Here is a 19,496-nt window from a genome sequence, read left to right on the forward strand (position 1 = left end):
GAAACGAACACGGCCCTCTCCTGTTTTAATCCTTGTACCACGTCATGACAGACTTCTATTTCCCCTTTGGGTCCATGATACAGAATGTTTTAATATTTCTGTGAGAAGATTTCATCCTCTTCTGGCCATGTCCTTCCTTTGTACTAGAGACATATGTGAGCATTTTTTTCCTGTTTTGCAGGTTCTGGCCTCAGCTCATCACCAATAGCGCAAAGAGACTTTTTATTATATTTGTGACTTTGCCATGATTCACCATCCATACAAATGGCCTGGTTGCTATAGAAACAGAAGTATGAGAAAAGGGGCAACAAATGGTGGTACAGAATAAAGACATAAATAAAGTGAAATAAACCGTGGTAAAGTGAGAGCGGCGATAAAACTTTTACTATCAGTTATTTGGGAAAACCTTTACATGTAACGGGACCACACCAACCCAAAGCAAAAAACAAAAAAGGAGACTAAATCCTCACTTTTTTTTTCTGATTTTGGAATACTATCATTTTTTTTAGGCCTTTCTGAAGTGGGAATAAAAGTTCATAGCAGTTTTGAACCTTCTTGTTTGATTAAAATATAAAATAGAGGATCTCCCGAGACCCATTTGTAAACATTCTGGTAGGCGTATGGTCAGTGGTGCTCTGGTGGCTAATGTCTACAGCAAACACAAATAGCTGGAAACTTCTTGGACCAGGTTTCTGTTTATATTTCTACTCTGCTGGAGAATAACGTGCTGATACAAGAGAGAGTTGCTGAGCTGGTTACGGGCATCAGTGACAGTGTGGCCTCAGCTTTGCTCCCTACTACAAAATTCAAGATGTGTAAATATCAACCTGAGATAGCCAAACATATTATCATTTATTTGTAGACACTAATGTTCTTAATCAACACAGCAAGTCTCGTCTCGCACAAACAAATGTTCAGCCATTGAAGCAGAAGTACAAACACTAATGAATTCCTTTTAATTGCTCTTCCCTGCTGAGGGCTGTTAGCCTGTTCCTGCCAATGATGAGTGCTGCACATGAAGCCATTCCATGTAGAAAATTTCACGTACGAATGTCCACCACAAACCCTGAAGGAGTTACAGGCAGGACTCAAGATCTGTGTGTTACTCCAAAGTGTAACCACTGTGAAAAACGCCCGAATCTGAGAGCAACGTCAACAGATTTTCATATGTGACAATTCAGATTCAGGCATAATAATGGCTAACACTTAAATTATTCAAAATAGCTAACAATTAGATAGTGCTTACTTTTACCAGGTGGTGTTCCAGCATATTTTATATGTGCATCTACACACACACAAAGACATATATAGACCTATAGCAGTTACATCATGGGATAATTGTGAAGAGTGTATGCGGATATAGATGTATAAATACTCATCATAATCTATGGTATATTTCTTGTCCTGTGTGTCCCTTTTGGTGGTAAGAATATATATATATATTCTCATGAATCTTCACAAGTACCCAATGAAGTAAATACTATAATTATCCTCATTTTGTAGCTAAGAAAACCAAGTCATAGAGAGCTTAAGAAACTTGCTCGAGGTCCTACAGCTAGAAAGCAATGATGCTGGGATGGGAACCCAGGCAGCCTGGCTCCAGGGTCCAGGCTTGTAACCAGTTCACTATGCTGCCTTCAACTAGTTTCTTCCAAGAGTAAATAATTTACCTTAGCATCAGCTAAGAAACACATGAGATTCTAGAAACTCCTTGTTTTCATTTTAACTAAACTCACCCTTCCTTCTATTTTCCTAAGTTTAAATTTACTGTCATGTACATACACTAAAGATGACGAATCTCCTTATATTTAAAAGGATATGCAAGCCAGAATCTTGAATACACCACAGTGGTGGCCCTATCTTTTGCAATGGTTTTCTTTGTTGGGAAGCCCTAAGGTTCCTGTAACATGAAAAGACCATTTCCCAGTATGGTGACAGCTAGCCTCCTACACTGAGGTGGCACTGGTGGGATTGGTGACAGATTCACCTGCAAAGATGAATCTCTAGTAAATAAGCTGAAGAGCCAATAGGTTCAACTACCCCTTCTCCCAAGAACCTTCTCTCTTCACTACCAGCCTTGAGGCATCTGGGTTTTTTGGTTTTATTTGGGTAACTTAAGGGCGTTGCTTATTGTATTCTCATGGTAAGCAAAGAAAGAGACCCTATCTTCTTGGAGCTTCTTTACAGGAATCACAAGCACAGCCACCAAAAGGGACACATAGGACGAGAAATACTCAGACTCTCTAAACCATGATTAGATTGGGTTGGAAAGATAGGTGTTCTCTGACTCCAAAACTTATGTGATTATGCTGAGAGATTATGATCTTCCCCAACAGAAAAAAAAAATTTAAGAGTGATTTGTGTTTCTTCCCTGTTAAAGCATTCAATTACCCTTTTTTTCTTTGTGTACAACCAGCTATCCAAAAGCAAGTAGCCAACCACATCTTTCTAGTCCTGTCTAGTCTATGTTGTTGTCCCAGAAGATTGTATTTCCAAGAATCATAGCTGAAATTCTTAGACTTTAGGATGCTTGTTATAAAGACGAGCATCCTTCCAGTCTTCATAAGGCTGGAGTGGGCAACAGAAATATGTTAGAGCAGTGACTCTCCACGAGGTAGGTTCCTGGGGAAAGTATTGGAATCTTGGGGAAGGAGATACAGTTTGAAAAGGCATGCTGAAACTTATTATTGCTTTTTGTCGGGGGGGAGGACGGTCATGAAATAAAATTTAACACGAGATTTACAATAATTTTAAACCAATGCAAGAGATTACTATATTTATCAAAAAGGGGACATAGTTTTCAAAAAATTACTTTAGAGTAAGAAACTAAAAACAAAGGTTTTACGTCCAAAGCTACCCAGAATATAAGGAAGAAGTTTTAGAGGAAAAATCATATCTTTGGTTATTTTATTAGAACAAAAGAGCAAGAAAAAGTTTCAAATAAAAGTCGTAGGCAAAGGTAGTATGAACTAACGTTTCAGTCTGAGTTGTATTCCCTCTGGTCATCACACAGATACTGGACATCACTTCGGTGGTCTTTGGCACAGAGCTGTGAGCCTCTTAGCATGACCTGATCTTTTAGGCGCTGTAAAACATTCTTCCTATAGGTTTCTGAATATCAAAGACTCTAAGCAGCCCACATGTTTTCTCCAGGCCAAACGGCATTACTGGCTAACGTTTCACTTACGTGAGCTTTTGAAGTCTTTCTTTTTCAGCTTCCTCCTCATCATGGTTCCACGTGGGCTAGTGGAGTAGAGGCTTCGAGGTAAAGTTCCCATGTTCAGGGAACTCAGGCTGTATGCACTCATGGAGGTAGGAGAGAAGGATGAAGACACCAAAGCTGCTGTAAGAGAGTGGAGACTTGGCACAGAGCATTCTAGGTGCGGTGGGAGCCTCTGCACGTGCCAACCAGTAACAATCCAGAAAGACACATGTGATGCACAGCAATGGCTAGTAAGTACCCCAACCAGACAGAGACCAGGTCTCCGAGCCCACAGAGACAGTGCTGTGGAACCTGAGTTACGAGAGCCCATCAACGCCCGAGGAGCAGCAGGCTCCCCATGTGCACAACAGAACACAGACAGGCTCCATCAATTTTGCTTTAGACAAAAGAAAAAAAATCCCAACATTAAAACAGGTTTCTCTGTAAACAACACCATGATGCATCGGATACATAATCTCATTTTCATAAATATTTTCTGACATGAATTTCACAAGTGATTCCACATACACAAAGAAGATCTGAGAACATTGCACTCTGTGTAATATTCTGAACTGTTATTTCCTGACCACATATAAAGCATTCTGAACATTTACATCCTTTCCTAACGACAAACGCTTTCTGATGGAAAAGAGAAAGACTTAGGAGATGTCAGAAATGATAAGTTGCTACTATAAAAAAAGCACACAACAACCATGAAGGCAAATACGGTGTGAATTAAATGAGGAAGAAGCGAGAAGAACACAAATTAAATAAAAGGCCAGGAGGAGAAAGGCTGGAACATTACGAGGGCTGTTTGGAGGAGGCGCTGGCGGGAGCGGCAGGGCTGGCACACTGCCACGGGCAGGGTGGAACGTGTTATAGTGATGGCAGGCGTGAAGGCTGCAGTGGCTGCTGGCCCAGGAGTCCCACGTAAGTTGCCTGTCGCTCCTCTGAATTTTCACTGCCCATATGAAGTGATGATGAGAAATAAGAAAAACAAACAAACAAAGAACCAAAAAAGAGGAAAAAAGTAACTGAATTGCACAAATAAAAAGTATAACAAAAATGAAAGCTGCTTGCAAAAAATAAAAAAGAAATCTACTGGCTTTGCCCTTTTCTCAGTGGTCAGCAAAACAGATGATTAACGTCAGGGATGGAAACTCTTCATCTTCCCAAGAATAATGCATGTCATTCCCCAGCCCATTTTTTCCCCTTTTAAGATGACTATTGAATCAATTTCTAATCTCCCCCGTGCTTCACAGCAGAGATTAAAAACATGTTTTTTTTTTAAATTTAAAAAGTCAACTCCATAAAGATCTATGGCACACAATTAGTAATTAAAGATTTGCAAATCCTGGCTAGTTAGCAGCACTTGTTTTGAGAACAAGAAAAGCAGAAGCAATAAATCACGTCGGCTCATCATTCAAGCGGCTTACCAGTCACACGCCACAATTTACTGCTTTGACATTTTAATTACACTAGGATCCCTCACTTGAACTTGATTTTTTCCAACAATAAACCACTCTAATCATCTATCAATATCAGAATCTTATCTGTATCCTAATAGGGAGAAGATAAACGTCTTCACATATTTTACGATTTTTTTTGTATTGTTGAAAAAATGTATTTACATTTGAAAGAAATAGCTAACTCTTAAAATATTTCACATGTTCTTATGCTTCTTAAGATGCCGTAAAATTTTAATAAAGTTTATTTTAAAATTTTGGCATCCTCTTTGATTAAAAAAGACGCATATTGTGTTTTCATTCTAATTTCAATATTGTTTAGATTTGATTTTCTACCCTGTGTTCTGGAGGATGAGCAATATTACGTTTGTTACTATGTCTGATGTGAAATTTTTCATTCAACAGTCTTAAAGAGTTAAAAATAACATATGAACTTCCACTGCTGTGATGCTAATGTTAGATGCCTGACGTGTGTTTTATTGAACAGTATTTATTCACAAAGGGAGGTCAAATATCCTAAGTATTTAAAGGAGGGTCATTTAGATAAGGGCTTAAGTTTTTAGCATCTGTGCTATCAGCCCCATTGGCCACGTACGTGGCAGCCTTTCTGGAACGAGACAGCGCATGGAACAGAAGCACCAGCATGGCCAGCTCCTGCGGCTGAGCTGACTGGGTTGCCTTCTGGCTCCAGCCCTTCCTCTCAGTGTGACCTTGGCCAGTTACTCAGCCTCTCTGAGCCTCAGTTTCCCCATATGTCAAATGGAGATGATGAAAGCCGCTCCCCCCGGGATGACTGTGAGAATGCCGCACATCGGTGCTTAGCATGCTGCTGGGACAAGACTGCAAACAAACGAGCAATCATTAACAGTATTGATTCTATCTGCTTGCCAAAAAATAAAGTCTCTCTCAAAGGAAAGAGATGTATCTCAACAAATTCCACACATTGGACACTTATGTTTAGAGTTATCTCAGAAATTTGCAGAATAGTTTCATAGCCACCATCATTTTGTGGTCCTGAAGTGTGTGGTGCTTCCTCCTACCCCACTGCTGTTTCTGGTTTGGGTTCCATCTCATTACTACTCTAGTTTCAAGCCACAGTTCCCTTCACCTGGACCACTGCCACACCTTCAGCCGTGGCTCCCCGATTCATCTACTACAACCTACCTTCCAGCATCGGCAACACAGTTAGGCTGGTCTTTAACTAGACAGTTAGACTATGGCACTCCCACTTAAGCCACTTCAATGGGTTACAATTACAAAGAGAATCAAAAGCGACCCATACTTCTTTCTCCAGCTTCATGCCCTATCACTTTCCTCATCATTGACTGTTTCAGTCACACGAGTCTTATCTCTGTTCTTAGAACAAGCCAGGCTCCTTCCTGCCTCAGGACACTTGCACTTGCTATTCTTTCTGCCTCTGATATTCTTCTCTCAGTTGTGTGCATGCTTGGCTCCTTCTCATCATTCGGGTCTCAGCTCAGGTGCCACCTCCTCAGAGAAGTTGTCAATCTCCATGGCTGAAGTAGCTGCCTTCTCCCACACTATCCCATTACTGTTTTATATTCTTCCTAGCACTTATTACTGTCTGAAATGGCTTTGTTTATTTAATATATTTTTAATGTTTGTCTCTCTATACTAGAATTCCATGAGAATAGGAATCTACTTTGCTGTCTTGCTCATAGATGTATCACCGCATTAGAACAATGCCTAATACATAATGACTGATGAATGACCGAGTGAATAAAAGAATGCATGAACCAATAGGAATATTAGCCGCAGTGTCCACGTCCACACTGCAGCAGCATTTCCCTTGTGATAAAAGAGTGTTGCAAGGGAAGTCCCTAACGGATTCTCTTTAGCATCCTCATTTTACTTCAGGACGGACAAGAAGACTTTTCAGCAAGATGCAGTCATTACTGGTTCTGGCTAATGTACTCCCACAGCCGCTCTACTGCACTCTTTACAAAGGACTGTCCACATTTCAAACGAAGTACAGTGAGTGGGCGTCAGAATTCTACACTCACTTTCGGACCCAGTTCTTTATGGAGGGCTTTGAAAATTATTGGGACAGTTTTTAGGACTGTCAAACCCAATCAACAAATTGATAAAGAAGATATTATTGCCCACTGGTTGTGTGCCCAGCACTGTGCCAATGATTGCAGGCAGGTGAAATGCAGGTCATCACCTTTACCTGGACTTCGATCTATCACTGGGGACTAAGTCTTCATACGTATGAAAAAATTGAGACAAAAATGATATACGATAATGCACAAAATTGCACGCCATGGATACTGAACACAAAAGGCCTTCAACAAATAACGTCAGCCAGAGAAGACGGCTACTGCCTATTTTGAATGTACACTCCAAATCTATTCGGTTTATGGCAGTGTACTCATACTCACATATTAGGCAAGTATTTCGGGGGTAAAAATAAGCTGTTACGTTGTTGGCACACTCTTTCACTTTGTGAAGAACACGCACAGTGCATTTTCTCATTTAACGGTTCCTATAATAACAGCCAACTTTTACTGAGTACTTGCTACACACCAGACACTGTGCTAAATGTTTTTTCATGGACTAGCTCAGATAATGCTCTCAGTATACCGAGGAGGTAGGTATTAATATAACGCCCCTTTTACAGATGAAGAAACTGAGGTACAGGAAGTTGGATGACTTGCTTAAGGCCCCAAGTGGTGAAGCCACAACTGAAGCTCTGGAAGTCTGACTCTAGAGTCCCCCCCCACCACCCGACCAGCCACCACGCTACACTGCCTCCTCCTACTGGAGTTCCTGAGCCTTTGCTACAGATAAACAAACAGGAAGATAAAATGTAATGCTTTCCCCAACATTCCATCACTGCTGAAGTGATGAAGTCTTAAGAGGCACCTGACACGGAGGGAAGTGCTGTGTGATCTCTGCCCTCCCTGTATCTCCTGCCCAGTCCAGGAGGTCCCAGGGCGCAGACACCCGCTATTCTGCAGGTTGCCCCCGGAGCTCACAATGACGTCCTCCCGGGCTGACTGTATCAAAACTCGTGCTTCTGCTCCCATTTTCTTTTCCAAAGTCTCAGTTTCCTTCAATTTGATTATGTCTCCCAAAGACCCTCAGTGGGAACAATTTCTAAGCTCGTTGAAAACTCATTCTTGTTGGTTTTTTTAATGCTGCTATTTACCAGCAAAAGGCACGGTGAATCTCTTATTCCCAGAGGATGTACCCATTTCTGTCTTTCCCTGAAAACACTGTGGTGAATGCTTTGTTGCTAAGCAAAATTCAGGAAATGGTGTATCTCCACCCACCCATGGGCTGAGAGAGACGCTGTTCAGGCGTCAGAAATCTTGGAAAAATGACCAGAACTTTCTGTGGAAAAAGTGTAAACTATGTAAGATAGTTCCACTACATATAACAACAGAAGTTTGAGAATTACAAACACCATAAAATCTTTTGGTATTTTTTTCCCTTCTTAGAGTATAATTAATTATGCTGAGGAGCCACTATTTATTTCCTCTTGGACATGCAAGTCTGACTTTAACGTCAAATGCAGGGTTACTCCCGTATGCCAGACAAGGAAGAAGGTGAAAATTTTCAGCAAAAGTGGATGATAGTGTCAGAAGTGGAAACCAGAATTACTTAAATCACGAGCCCCCAACTCCCCGGAAAATCACAAACGACATCAGGTGTTCCACAGTGAAGAAAAAAGAATTTGTTCTTGGTCTCCACACATTTCAGTATACAAATTCATCTCCTCAAATTCTCTTGGCAGGTAAAAATATTCAATACTTCATGAGTTGGAAACTATTTGAACTATTTATGATTTGTATACAGGGCAAATAAAAGGCGGGGGAAATGAGGTTGCCAAAGACGATGGCATTTTTAAAGGGTCTGTTGCACATTTCTGATTCACTGATACCAGAATTTACTATGCAAAATCTGATGCTGAAAAGGCACCACACAGTGTGCCTGCCTACACCAACTGCACTGCAGATCCAGTGATGACTTCAGATTAATCTAGAAGAAAACTTACAGGTTTAGGAGTCTCGCCTCAGCCAGCATGTGTGGGGGGCTGTGGGAACGGTGCGCACGCCCATGACCTGCTCCCTCCTGGAGCGCCTTATCATTTCTATTCAAATGAGGCAGAATTTCTTTTCATAACCTGCCCAGGCTGCATCAGTGCTCTCCTCGAATGTGTAAAATTAAAATCTGATAAAGGTAATGCTGTACCAGAGATTTTCATTAGCTCTGAGGCCGTCTAAGCTCCATTTAATTAAAAAAGGTGCATCCAGCTGACTCTCTCAGTATGAGAATTATCTGTCCCTCCTTTTTTTCCCCAAACTGTGGGAAAGTGCAATGTGTTTTAGAAGGTGGGAGACACACAATACAAATACCTCCTTATCAGCAAAATCTCGACGCCAGAGAAGATTGTTCTCTTTCTCTAAACGTACAGAAAGTTCTTCTCCAGGGCCCCTGACTGCACTGCTGAGGCTTCAAGGAATCGATTTCAAGGGATAAGGGAGGGCGTTTGGCTTAAGGAAAAGGAGGGAGGAGGGGTTGGAAAAAAGACCCCACGGAGAGTCTCTCTTCATTTGATTTCGGGCTCAAAGTCCTTTTTCGTGTACCAGGTTTTGTTTAAAGATGCCTAGGTGGATGGTATATAATTATGTACTCAGCAAGCACATCTGTGAACTCAAAGACAGTGGACACGCAGATTCCCTCAGCTGACACTTGCTACTGAATACACGTGGTCAAATATCCTGACTCTCAGCAAAGCTATTTGTTCAGAAAGGTTTTCTCCATCCTAAGAAAAAACTACTCTGGCAAACAGACAAAACATAGAGAAAGTCAACCCTTCCTACAACTGGTTTTTTTACCCCCAGATATTTGAAGGGTTTGCTATTAATACATACTTTATAACTATTAAAAAAAAGTGAGGAGCCAGCCCCTGGGACTGAGTGGTTAAAGTTTCACGCACTCCCCTTCAGTGGCCTGGGTTCACTGGTTCAGATCCAAGGTGCAGACAGACACCCCTTGTCAAGCCATGCTGTGGTGGTGGCCCACATACAAAGTATAGGAAGACTGGCACAGATGTTACCTCAGGACTAATCTTCCTCAGCAAAAAAAAAAAAAAAAAAAAAAAGTGAAAGTTTTACTCTTTTCCTTCACTGTTCTTTAAGTAGAGTGGAAATTCAATATGAATAACAGGAAGTCAAATTATTTCCCTCCTCTCCATACTCAACTTGCACCAAAGGCTCTTTCTTTTTTTTTTTTTTTTAATATCAGATAGTACTAGTCTGGAAATTCTCTGAAACATTCTTTTTTGTTGTTGTTGTTGAGGAAGATTCACTCTGAGCTAACTTCCGTGCCAATTTTCCTCTATTTTGTATGTGGGTCACCACAGCATGGCTGATGAGTGGTGTAGGTCCATGCCCTGGGAACTGAACCCGCAAACCCAGGCCGCTGAAGTGGAGCATGCAGAACTTAACCACTACATCATGGGGCTGGCCCCTCTGAAACATTCTAATGCTTCTTCCCTCCTCTTTCATTTGAGCATTTCAAGTAAACTACATGTGCCTTAGAAGGAGAGATTTGGAAGATGAAGAAGAGCAGACAACGATACCCTGTTGTTCTGAAAAGAAATGATACCAGCAGAATTAAGCTCAGCATCCCTCTGCTTTCTGACTCTGCTGGAGGAAGCCGTAATCACAAAACGAAGAGAAAGAGACTTATCCAGACAGATGCTCTCACCGTGGTCAGGGCCCTTCAGGGCCAGGCGGGTCTGATGATGGGGAAGAATCTCCAGCTTGACCTGGTCGGTGGTGTTCGCCAGGAACTGGGTTGCCTCCGCCAGCGTGCAGTACTCCATGCTGGTCCCGTCGATCGACAGGATGTGGTCTCCCACGTGCAGCGCCCCGCATCTACGGGAAGGAGAAAGACTCAGCACGTGAAGTCCCTCCTCTTTGGGATGTGACTTCCACGACCTTCATAGTCAAAACTTCACACAGTTTTCATTTACTTAAAACAAGGAAAAGTTTGAGTGTTATAGGAAACGCCATCTGTCAAATGTTAAGTACCTTGGGTATGAATATGAACGTAAAACCTTGTCGAAAATACAGAAAAATTCAAGGAAATGTTCTTCTCTTGCCCTTCTTAAAAAAAAAAATTATTTTGGGGTCGTGGAGCCAAAAGTTGAGGGCGAGTGAGCAGAGGGGAGGGAAGAACAGGAAAATGTTTCCCCTTGACTTTTTTCTGTGTTTTTCCGTCCCAGGTTTTTATATTTATAAACGTGAATTGGTAAATACGCAGAATGTCGAGATGTGACTCGCGGCCTTGGCATAGGGTCGTTTACGACTATTTTATGTGTGTATGGGAATAACTTGGGGCAGATTCAACTAAGCTTCCTCAGAATCCTCCATTCAAGCTCCCAGATCAACAGTTCTTTAGCATCGTGTTTTGTTATTCTAGAGTTAAACACTGATTAGTACAAAAGCTCTCGATGATGATGGAAATTATGCAGGAGTCAGAGGAGTAATCAATGAGGCCTGCGTGGTGGGAGAATGGGAAAGCTGGGGGTGGGAAGGGGCTAGCTGCTACATCTTGCTGAACTCAAGAGCCTGGCTACTGGATGAGTTGAGAAAAGCAAACACAGCAGTCAGCATCCCACATACCAGTCAAGCGGACAGCTCCTTAAACTGGTTTCCCCCTGCGGAATGGGAAAAAACAGAGGGGGAAGATTAAAGCAGCCTGCAGCATCGGGTTGGAGAACACCCCTGGGCCAACGGCTGTCCCTGTGGAAGCTGAGCGCAGGGCAGGACCACCGTGGAGCTGCAGACTGACCACCACAGGGATGCTGCATCCAGTCGGGGGGTTACCAGGCAGGGCCAGGGCATACGGAGAAGAGGGCTGGAAACATGCAGACCGGGCATTCGAGGACATCTAAAAACGGCCCCGGTGAGAACAGTCTGCTTCTCAAGACAAAGCATCTCAGGCCACCCCTTCCACCTAAACAGAAAATCCACGTGGAGACAGCTGGTGGGCTTCAGCTACAGGAGGGGGGTTTAGGAGCTGTAAAATAATTCATTAGGTGGTCAGGTAGTTCTTTTTCCCCCTTCTTACCTCGTAAGTCTAAAATATTAATTAGGAAAAAGAATTCAGGAAAAAGGACTTTTGTTTTTATTATATCACAGGAATGAACGATGTTTTCAGGAACCTTTGAAGATCGTGAAACCCTTAGATTAACTTACTATGACAGTATAGGACCTTTCTTTAAAGACTGCACAATTTGACAAATTACGTCTTATTTATTTAAGAAAAAAGGAATAAGATTTTATGGTGGGAGGGCTTAACTGTTAACAATTCAGGAAAACCCATGACTTTTCTGCATGGAACATAATAAACATCTGCTTAGTAACCCGACACCAGAAACAGGCTGTTACCCTGGGACACAGTAGGAAACTTGCTCAGTTGCTTGACTTTTTCCCCCCCGTTTCTAAAGGCCACACCAAACATGTGGATGAGGAGACATTACATCACGGGGCGGCCAATAAGGCAGGTACTGTGTAAGCTCTAGAGTGGTAACTTGTTTCCCTACGTGAAACTTTTATAAACGTACAGCAGAGCTGTTTTTTATCCCGTGTTTATGTGTGTGTATGCATGTGTATGTGTGTATATATATATTTTTTTATCTATATATTTTTAACACATATGCGTTTTGAAAAGCAGGCCCTTCCTACAACACTCACCTGTCCGCGATACTGGCAGATTTGATTTTGTCTATGACGATGACCTGTTTGTTACAGCACATCGAGGTAGTGAGGGCAACCCCAAGGCTGGCACCAGGAGTTTTGGCAACTTCCACTAGTAGTGGCCCGGATGCTGTAGCCACAGAATCTACAGAAGAACAAATTTCAGAAAACAAAACAAAATAAAACAAATAAGCAAACAGACACACCAAAAAGATGGAGAATGTTCAGTCTGATGTTGCTCTGTTAATTTTACCACTGAAGCTCAGACTTCCCTCCATACAACATCCTACAGCCGGCGGTAACTTTTCGGGGCATCTCTTGGGACAGTTGTTCTAGCCTGCTTGTATTATGGTAACATGTGCACAGGTTTCTCTCTTCAATTAAATTTTAAGCTTCGCATCAGTTGGGATAACGTCTTGTGTATCTTTACGGCCTCTACATCACTTGGCACAGTGCCTGCCATATACTAGGTCTCTCAATAAATATTTTAAAAATTAATTAATTCAACAGACAATCTTAGCACCTAGAATTGATGGATGGATGGATGGCTGGAAGGAAGCAAGGAAGGAAGGAAGCAAGGAAAGGAAAAGAAAGAGGGAGAAAGGAAGGAAGGGAGGGAAGAAGGAAGGAAGGAAAGAGGGAGAAAGGGAGAGAGGATTGGATGGATGATGTCTCTAATTAGCCAAATAGTAGAAATGTGTACACGAAATTGAATTTGTAAATCCGTTGGGTCATTCCCTATCCTGGACCTGATCTAGGGTCACCTGCCCCTCAGGAGTGACTTTATTCTCTACATGCTTTATTTTTGACTTGGAACACTCTTCCTTCCTTCAACTCCTACTCACCCTTAGGGACTCACTGTAGATATCTATTCCTCTGAAAGCCCCTCCTGACTCACGATTTGGGGTGATGCCTTTCTCTTGTGCTCCCACAGCCTGCTATACTCCTGCTGTTGTAGCACACACCTCACTGTTTCAATAGCAAGTGGGTTACGTGCCTCTGTCCTTGGCCAGACTGCAAGCTTGCTGAGAAGGCAGAGACTGGCTTGTCAATCACTCAGTGCCTGGGATAATGACTGGCACATAGGAGGTGTGCAATAAATAGTTGTTGAGTAGATGCATGAACAAATGAGGAAACTCATGGCATCGCTGAAAGCTCAGGAGAGACAGGGGTCACACAGGACAGAGCCCTGAACATGGGGTTAGAACACCTGCATTTAATTCTCCTTTTCACAATATTATGGCCATGGTGCCTTATACCAGTTATTAAAATGTTTTAAGTCTGCTTGCTTACCTATAAATGGTATCTTTTCCTCAGTGCTTATTACAGTGAGATCAATGTATAGTTAAAGCATTTTGTAATTTACAAAGCGCTATACACAGAGAAAAGTATTATTATTATTGATATATTATGACCTCAAGCCTTGAAGTCGTCTCACTTTTCAAGTCTGTATATTGCTCTGTAATATTTTTCTGGTTTCCTACTGCTCTGGTGTTTGAAACCTCATCAATACAACCTTGTCTTTCTGCTACTACGTCTTTATCACCAAGGCACCACTCAGATATTAGTGAACTAGGAGATTTGTATTCCTATTGCTGACGCTCGGGCAGTATGCACTGACTCACAAAGCCGAAAGTTTCACGGGAGAGAGCCATCTTCCGCTCAAGATGAAACAAGAAATTTCTTAAATAAGGTAACGTTGAGAATATTCACACCAACAACATTGATATTCCAGTGTGAAGGATTCTTGTATGTACTGTGTTTCTTAAGTGATTGGTGATACTGAAATAATTTAGTCCTAAAAAACATTAAGAGACCATTAGGGTCTGTATCTCTTTCTGTCAATTGCAGGGCAGAGTGTCATTAATAAGAGCTGGGAGGAGCCAAAGTTCTCAGTCTACTCAGACAAGCTTTGGTTCTGGGGTGTCATGGCTATAACTTCCCCATGAACCTACCTCTATGGTGGCTGCTACTCTCTGGTCTCGCTCACCTTGCTGTGTTAATTCCCCCGACCTGGGCCACTGACAACATCCTGGCTTCTCTTCCTTCCTCTCCCTCACCTGCTTTGTTCCTCTCCAGTGCCTCCCTTGCTCATGGTGCTGCCCAGGGTCCTGCCTTACTCTTACCTTGGAGTTTACAGGGAGTGGCCCCCATGGCCATATGGAACAGTGGCTTGTACCTCATCTGCCCCAACCGGGACCCCCGGGAAAGAACTCTGGCCAGTCCCTGCAGCCCCCGTTTCACTAGGGCAGTTGATTCTGCCCACCTCTCAACTCCAAGAGGCAAAGTTCCGCTGCTAAGCTGAGAGCCCGGAATCTGACGCTCCCAGCTCCACCGGCAAAGGTCCATCCTCCTCCTCTTCCTTGAGCATGCTCCCCAGCAACGTCTTCGCCGGCTCAGCTCGAACCTCCCATGAGCACTAGCCTAGCGGGGCCTTTTCTCACATGATCTTTATAGAACTTTGAAAGATAATTTTAGAAGGACTAATCACTTCCCATAGGCTTGCTGGATTTTAAGATAGGTCTGTGAGGTGATAACACCATACATTCATCCTTGTGATTTTCTCAGGTCTAAAGGTAAATTTATTTGGTTTAGCAGATGAAAGTAATGAAGTTTCTCTGTTGCTTATCACTTAATCTCTTACAAATGACAGAAGCTGAGAGTTGTTCCCTGGTATCCCACTTCTCTTCTTTCTTTGGTAATAGGCTTTCTAAATTTTAGCTGAGCAAAGGACTGCCCAGCTAAGGACAACATTTCCCAGCCTCCTTTGCAGTGAGGTGCAGCCATGTGACTAAGTTCCAGCCAGTGGGAAGTGAGCTGAGGTGCGATGTGCCCTGTCCTAGATATGCTCTTAAAAAGAATGGCTGTGCCCCCCTCTACCTCATTCCCCCTTCTTGTTGTTGCAATGTGGGCCCAGACTGGTGAGCCCTTTCAACCATGAAGACAACGGCATGGAGCCACAAGATAGAGGAAGTCTCAGTACCTGAAATCATAGCTCCAGAGATTGCTTAATCTCTCCAAAAATAAACTTCTATCATATTTAAGCTAGTATTATGAATTTGGGTCTCTGTTACCAGCTGAATCTAGATCCTGATAGGTCTTTTCACTTGAGTCTGTTCCTCCCATCTATCTTACTTGAACTGTTATTCTAGGGAGCAATTATTATAACTAGGTATTTGCAGATGTAAATTTTATAAAACCACAATAAACTATTACCCAGTACACATGCTGGGTATTCATTTTTCTTTCTTTCTTTCTTTTTGTGAGGAAGATTGGCCCTGAGCTAACATCTATTGCCAATCTTCCTCTTTCTGCTTGAGGAAGATTGTGTCTGAGCTAACATCTGTGCCCATCTTCTTTATTTTATGTGGGATGCCACCACAGTGTGGCCTGATGAGTGGTGCTATGTCCACACTTGGGATCCAAACCTGTGAACTCCAGGCCACTGAAGTGGAATGCATGAACTTAACCACTATGCCACCAGGCTGGCACCATAGGTATTCATTTTTCTGAAAAGCAGTATACCATGATCAAAAATCAGAGTTTTTAAAGTGCTTATTAGCATATGTGGAAGTTGTTTAAATATGAACTCTCACATTACTATTCTTTTTTCCTGGCCTCTATATTTCTCAAAGTATTAAAAACCATATTCTTTTATGGTTCTAATATTCCAGTTATAATGGAAAATGAATATTAAATTTTTTCTTGTAGAAAGAAATGATAGGAACAGGGACATCAAGAAGCACAGAGAAAGGGTACCCGATCTGTTACCGTCGTTAATTTAGAGGCGGAGAGCGTCCCTACAGCAGCTCTGGTGAATGGAAACTAGAACAGTCTCTCTCTTTAAGTAGCACTTTCCCCATTAAGGCTTTGAAGGAACAAGTACGAGCTTGCCATTTGGGGGAGGCTAATGTGCAATTAATGAGTCTCTTTGAAAATCTGAAGTAGAAAACTTCAAAATGCTGAGAAGAGACATTTAAAGTCCTGGTCAAAGGAAGAGGCCGTGTGCTGCTGAGCTGGGCTGAGGCTGGAGGCCTGAGGGTGGTCCTAGTTTTGCCAACTTATCACGTGGCCCAACCCATCATCTGCCTTAAAACTCATTTTCTTCTTTGTAAAATCAGGGGACTTCAACAAACGCTCTTGAGCCCTGACAGTCTATGGATCTATAGAGAAACAGCAATGTCAGCTAAGTAAGAGCCTAGAGGGAATCAGAACATTAGGGAAGCTTAATGAACTTTTTCTGTAAAAATACACAATAACTTAATTTAGATTCCAGTATCCTACTAATGAGTAGAAGAGGTGAACTGCTGGATATGGAAGTGATTCTAGACAACTGACGTTTATCAAGCTGGGATGAAAACCTCAGACTTAGAGATGTCAATGACAACAGCAGCATCCTGTCGATAGCGAGTTTGAGGGGTGATCTACCTTCCTACACTTGTCACATGATATGAAGCTTTCACAGTGAGACGTTTCCAGGGCATGACTTTACCTTTCTTGCTTGCTTTAAACAAAAGATGTAATATAAAGAATTGCAAAAATGACTCTGAGTTATCGGTAAATCCATAGAGATAGAAAGTAGATTAGTAGTTACTAGGGGTTGTGGGGAGAGGGGAATAAGGAACGACTGCTTAAGTTTTGGAACTAGACAGAGGTGATGGTTGCACAACACTGTGAATGGACCAAATACTACTGAATTGTATACTTTAAAGTGGTTAACTATATCTTATGTGAATTTTGCTTCAATTAAAAAAAATATGACTGAACTTTGTGGAAACCAGGACGATAAAGGAAACATGGTCAACTATGTAGTTCTCACTGTTAAAAAGGAGGAGGTCTACTGGTCCCTATGGTGGAAATAAAGATTCTTCTAGCAGGATCTCTAAAAGATACGTCTCTTATGAGGTTTTAGATATAGGTGGTGCTAACTGATATAGTGGGTAATGTCCTCAACTCATTTTTATAATAGAACACAGAGGTGGTTTCCAAGGGTTGTTCCTTGATCAAAGTTGAGGCATTAGATTAAAATGCAAATCAGTGATGATGTCCCTATAATGGGACAAGCTAACGTGGTGGTAACTTAATCTAAAGATAGATCCTAGGGTAGACAGACTGGATGTCTCTCTGGGGATCTTTCATAGATAGCCATATTTTCCCTCACTTAGGTTCCAACAGAAGCTGGATATTAGACAATTTAAGAAAGTCCCCTGTGATGAGACCCTGGAGGGCTGGCATTTTGTATACATGACTGAGAGACCACATCCACATGTTTTGGACATCAGATGAATCAGAGGCGGGACTAAGGTACTACCGGGAGGCAGGAGAAGCCTAATTAGATTCTTGCCAGGATAGAAGATTGCCCACCTTGCCTCCCCACAGAACTGGGCTCTCTAAGTCTGCAGGCTAAGGCGTCATGCCCACAACATGAATTTTAAAGTACATTCATTGAGTGCTAGCTCTGTGGCAGGAATATCAGAGGGTACTGGGAACTTGAAGATGAAAATGTATTATGCTCCTTCTAGCAGCCCCTTGGGATTCCTTGCCAGGAAGGTGGGGGCAGGGTACCACTCCCGGATTTCACTAGGGAAACTTCATCTGTTGAACCTCATGAAGTTTCCAGTTTTTTTTTTTTTTTTAACTATAGGACACAAAATGTTTGCAATTTCCCCTCAACGAAATCTTTAATATAGCAGGGTCAAAGTGCTTATAAAAAAATATTGGGTTATCCAGTAGGATGTGATTTCCAGGTTTCTAGAATTACTCAAGCATGGAAGAAGATCCACAGAAGGCAGCTGAAGCTGCCTGTCCACAAGCTAGAGTCTAGAGAAAGGCGATTATTATTACCCAACATCTATGGCGCATGTCAAGGGAATGGCAGTGACACTGAGACCCAGGGGACCTGAGGAGGCTGGGCAGGGTGAGCTGGCATGGGTGCGATGAGCTGATTAGATGAGAGAGAATTTGATTGGAATGTCTCTCAGCTGCCTTTCTTTTAATGGGCGTTAGGAAAACAACAAAACTGTTTTAGCATATACTGCTCTCCAGCATCACCCATGCGGCAGTTACTTTCTGCATCACAGGAGACCTACCAAGCCTAACGTTTAATTGGCCATTGGCCTTTTCTGGCAATTGCTTTCCATAATAAATGTTTCCCCACCACAACATCAAGAAACGCATCCTGCCTTTGGTATGAAGCCTGTTTCCCTAGCTGCCACCCAATTCCATTCACAGAGGAAGAGTATGAACAGCAGGAGTCCAAAAGCCTGGCTTTAGTCCAGGACGTCTAATAAGATGCACAGGACAAGTAAAAGCAGGCAGACGAGGCGGAGGAACGGGGCACTCTCGTTTAAGAAGGTGCAAGAGACAAAAATGGAGTGTATCAAAATGAGAAAAATAAACAGAAGAAAACCCCGGAAGAAACAATCAAGAGCCCATCCCTGACAGAAGATTAGTTTATCCCACTGCAGTGAAGCATGGTTGAGAAAAATGGAGCATACAGATATAAATTATTCATGGTTAAAGCGTCTCGGTCATTAAGATATTTACACTGCGACTGACGCCTAGCACGCGGTGCTGATTGATGGGCTACAGAATTACATAAGATGCGCTGATCACTGTTTGCAGGGGAACACTCTGGAGTTTTTATTTCGTCAATCAGTTTTCCCACTCGGAGCCCTGCATTTCATTCAGGGCACAGGCTTGATGAGAACCTCCTGGGGGCTGGCGGAAAGACCGCAGGGTAATGGTGGCTTTGCCTGCCTGACGTTCCTTCAGGTAAAAAGTACCTCTGGGGGTGCTTGCCCACTTACACATTGGTTAAAAGCATTTCTAATAGTGATATTCTACTCAAGTAACGCTACTAATAATGTCAACCCTTTTCAGATGAGCTAAACTAATAATTTTTTTTTAACAAATAAAATCGCCGATTCATTTTTGTCTATTGAAATACGGTCCTTGGGACATACTCTGATATAATGAAAAGTGTACCTGCCATGTTTGAATGAGCTTTACCCTAAATCATAAGATTTTCCTGGGAAGTTAAAGGAGTCAACTCGAAGTTACTGTTTTATAAGAAGAGTCCAAAGCAAGGGA

At 42.3% G+C, this 19,496-nt stretch overlaps 1 protein-coding gene across 17 annotated transcripts in view; it reads right to left on the reverse strand.

Annotated features, from left to right (window-relative positions):
- GRIP1 (glutamate receptor interacting protein 1) overlaps nucleotides 1-19,496 on the reverse strand; it is a 597,356-nt gene that overhangs the window by 74,609 nt on the left and 503,251 nt on the right. For 6 of the 17 annotated variants that reach the window (XM_070493998.1, XM_070493995.1, XM_070493992.1 and 3 more), the window contains 4 exons: nucleotides 12,402-12,549; nucleotides 10,408-10,577; nucleotides 4,008-4,163; nucleotides 3,188-3,343 (listed from right to left, as the gene is read on the reverse strand). In XM_070493998.1, coding sequence (XP_070350099.1) covers nucleotides 3,188-3,343; nucleotides 4,008-4,163; nucleotides 10,408-10,577; nucleotides 12,402-12,549 — 630 coding nt within the window. The remainder of the gene's footprint in view (nucleotides 1-3,187; nucleotides 3,344-4,007; nucleotides 4,164-10,407; nucleotides 10,578-12,401; nucleotides 12,550-19,496) is intronic. The other 11 variants (XM_070494003.1, XM_070494000.1, XM_070493996.1 and 8 more) reach the window with 4 other exon arrangements.

This window comes from Equus asinus, chromosome 22 (genome assembly GCF_041296235.1).
Source record: "Equus asinus isolate D_3611 breed Donkey chromosome 22, EquAss-T2T_v2, whole genome shotgun sequence".
Classification (NCBI taxonomy): Eukaryota; Metazoa; Chordata; class Mammalia; order Perissodactyla; family Equidae; genus Equus; species Equus asinus.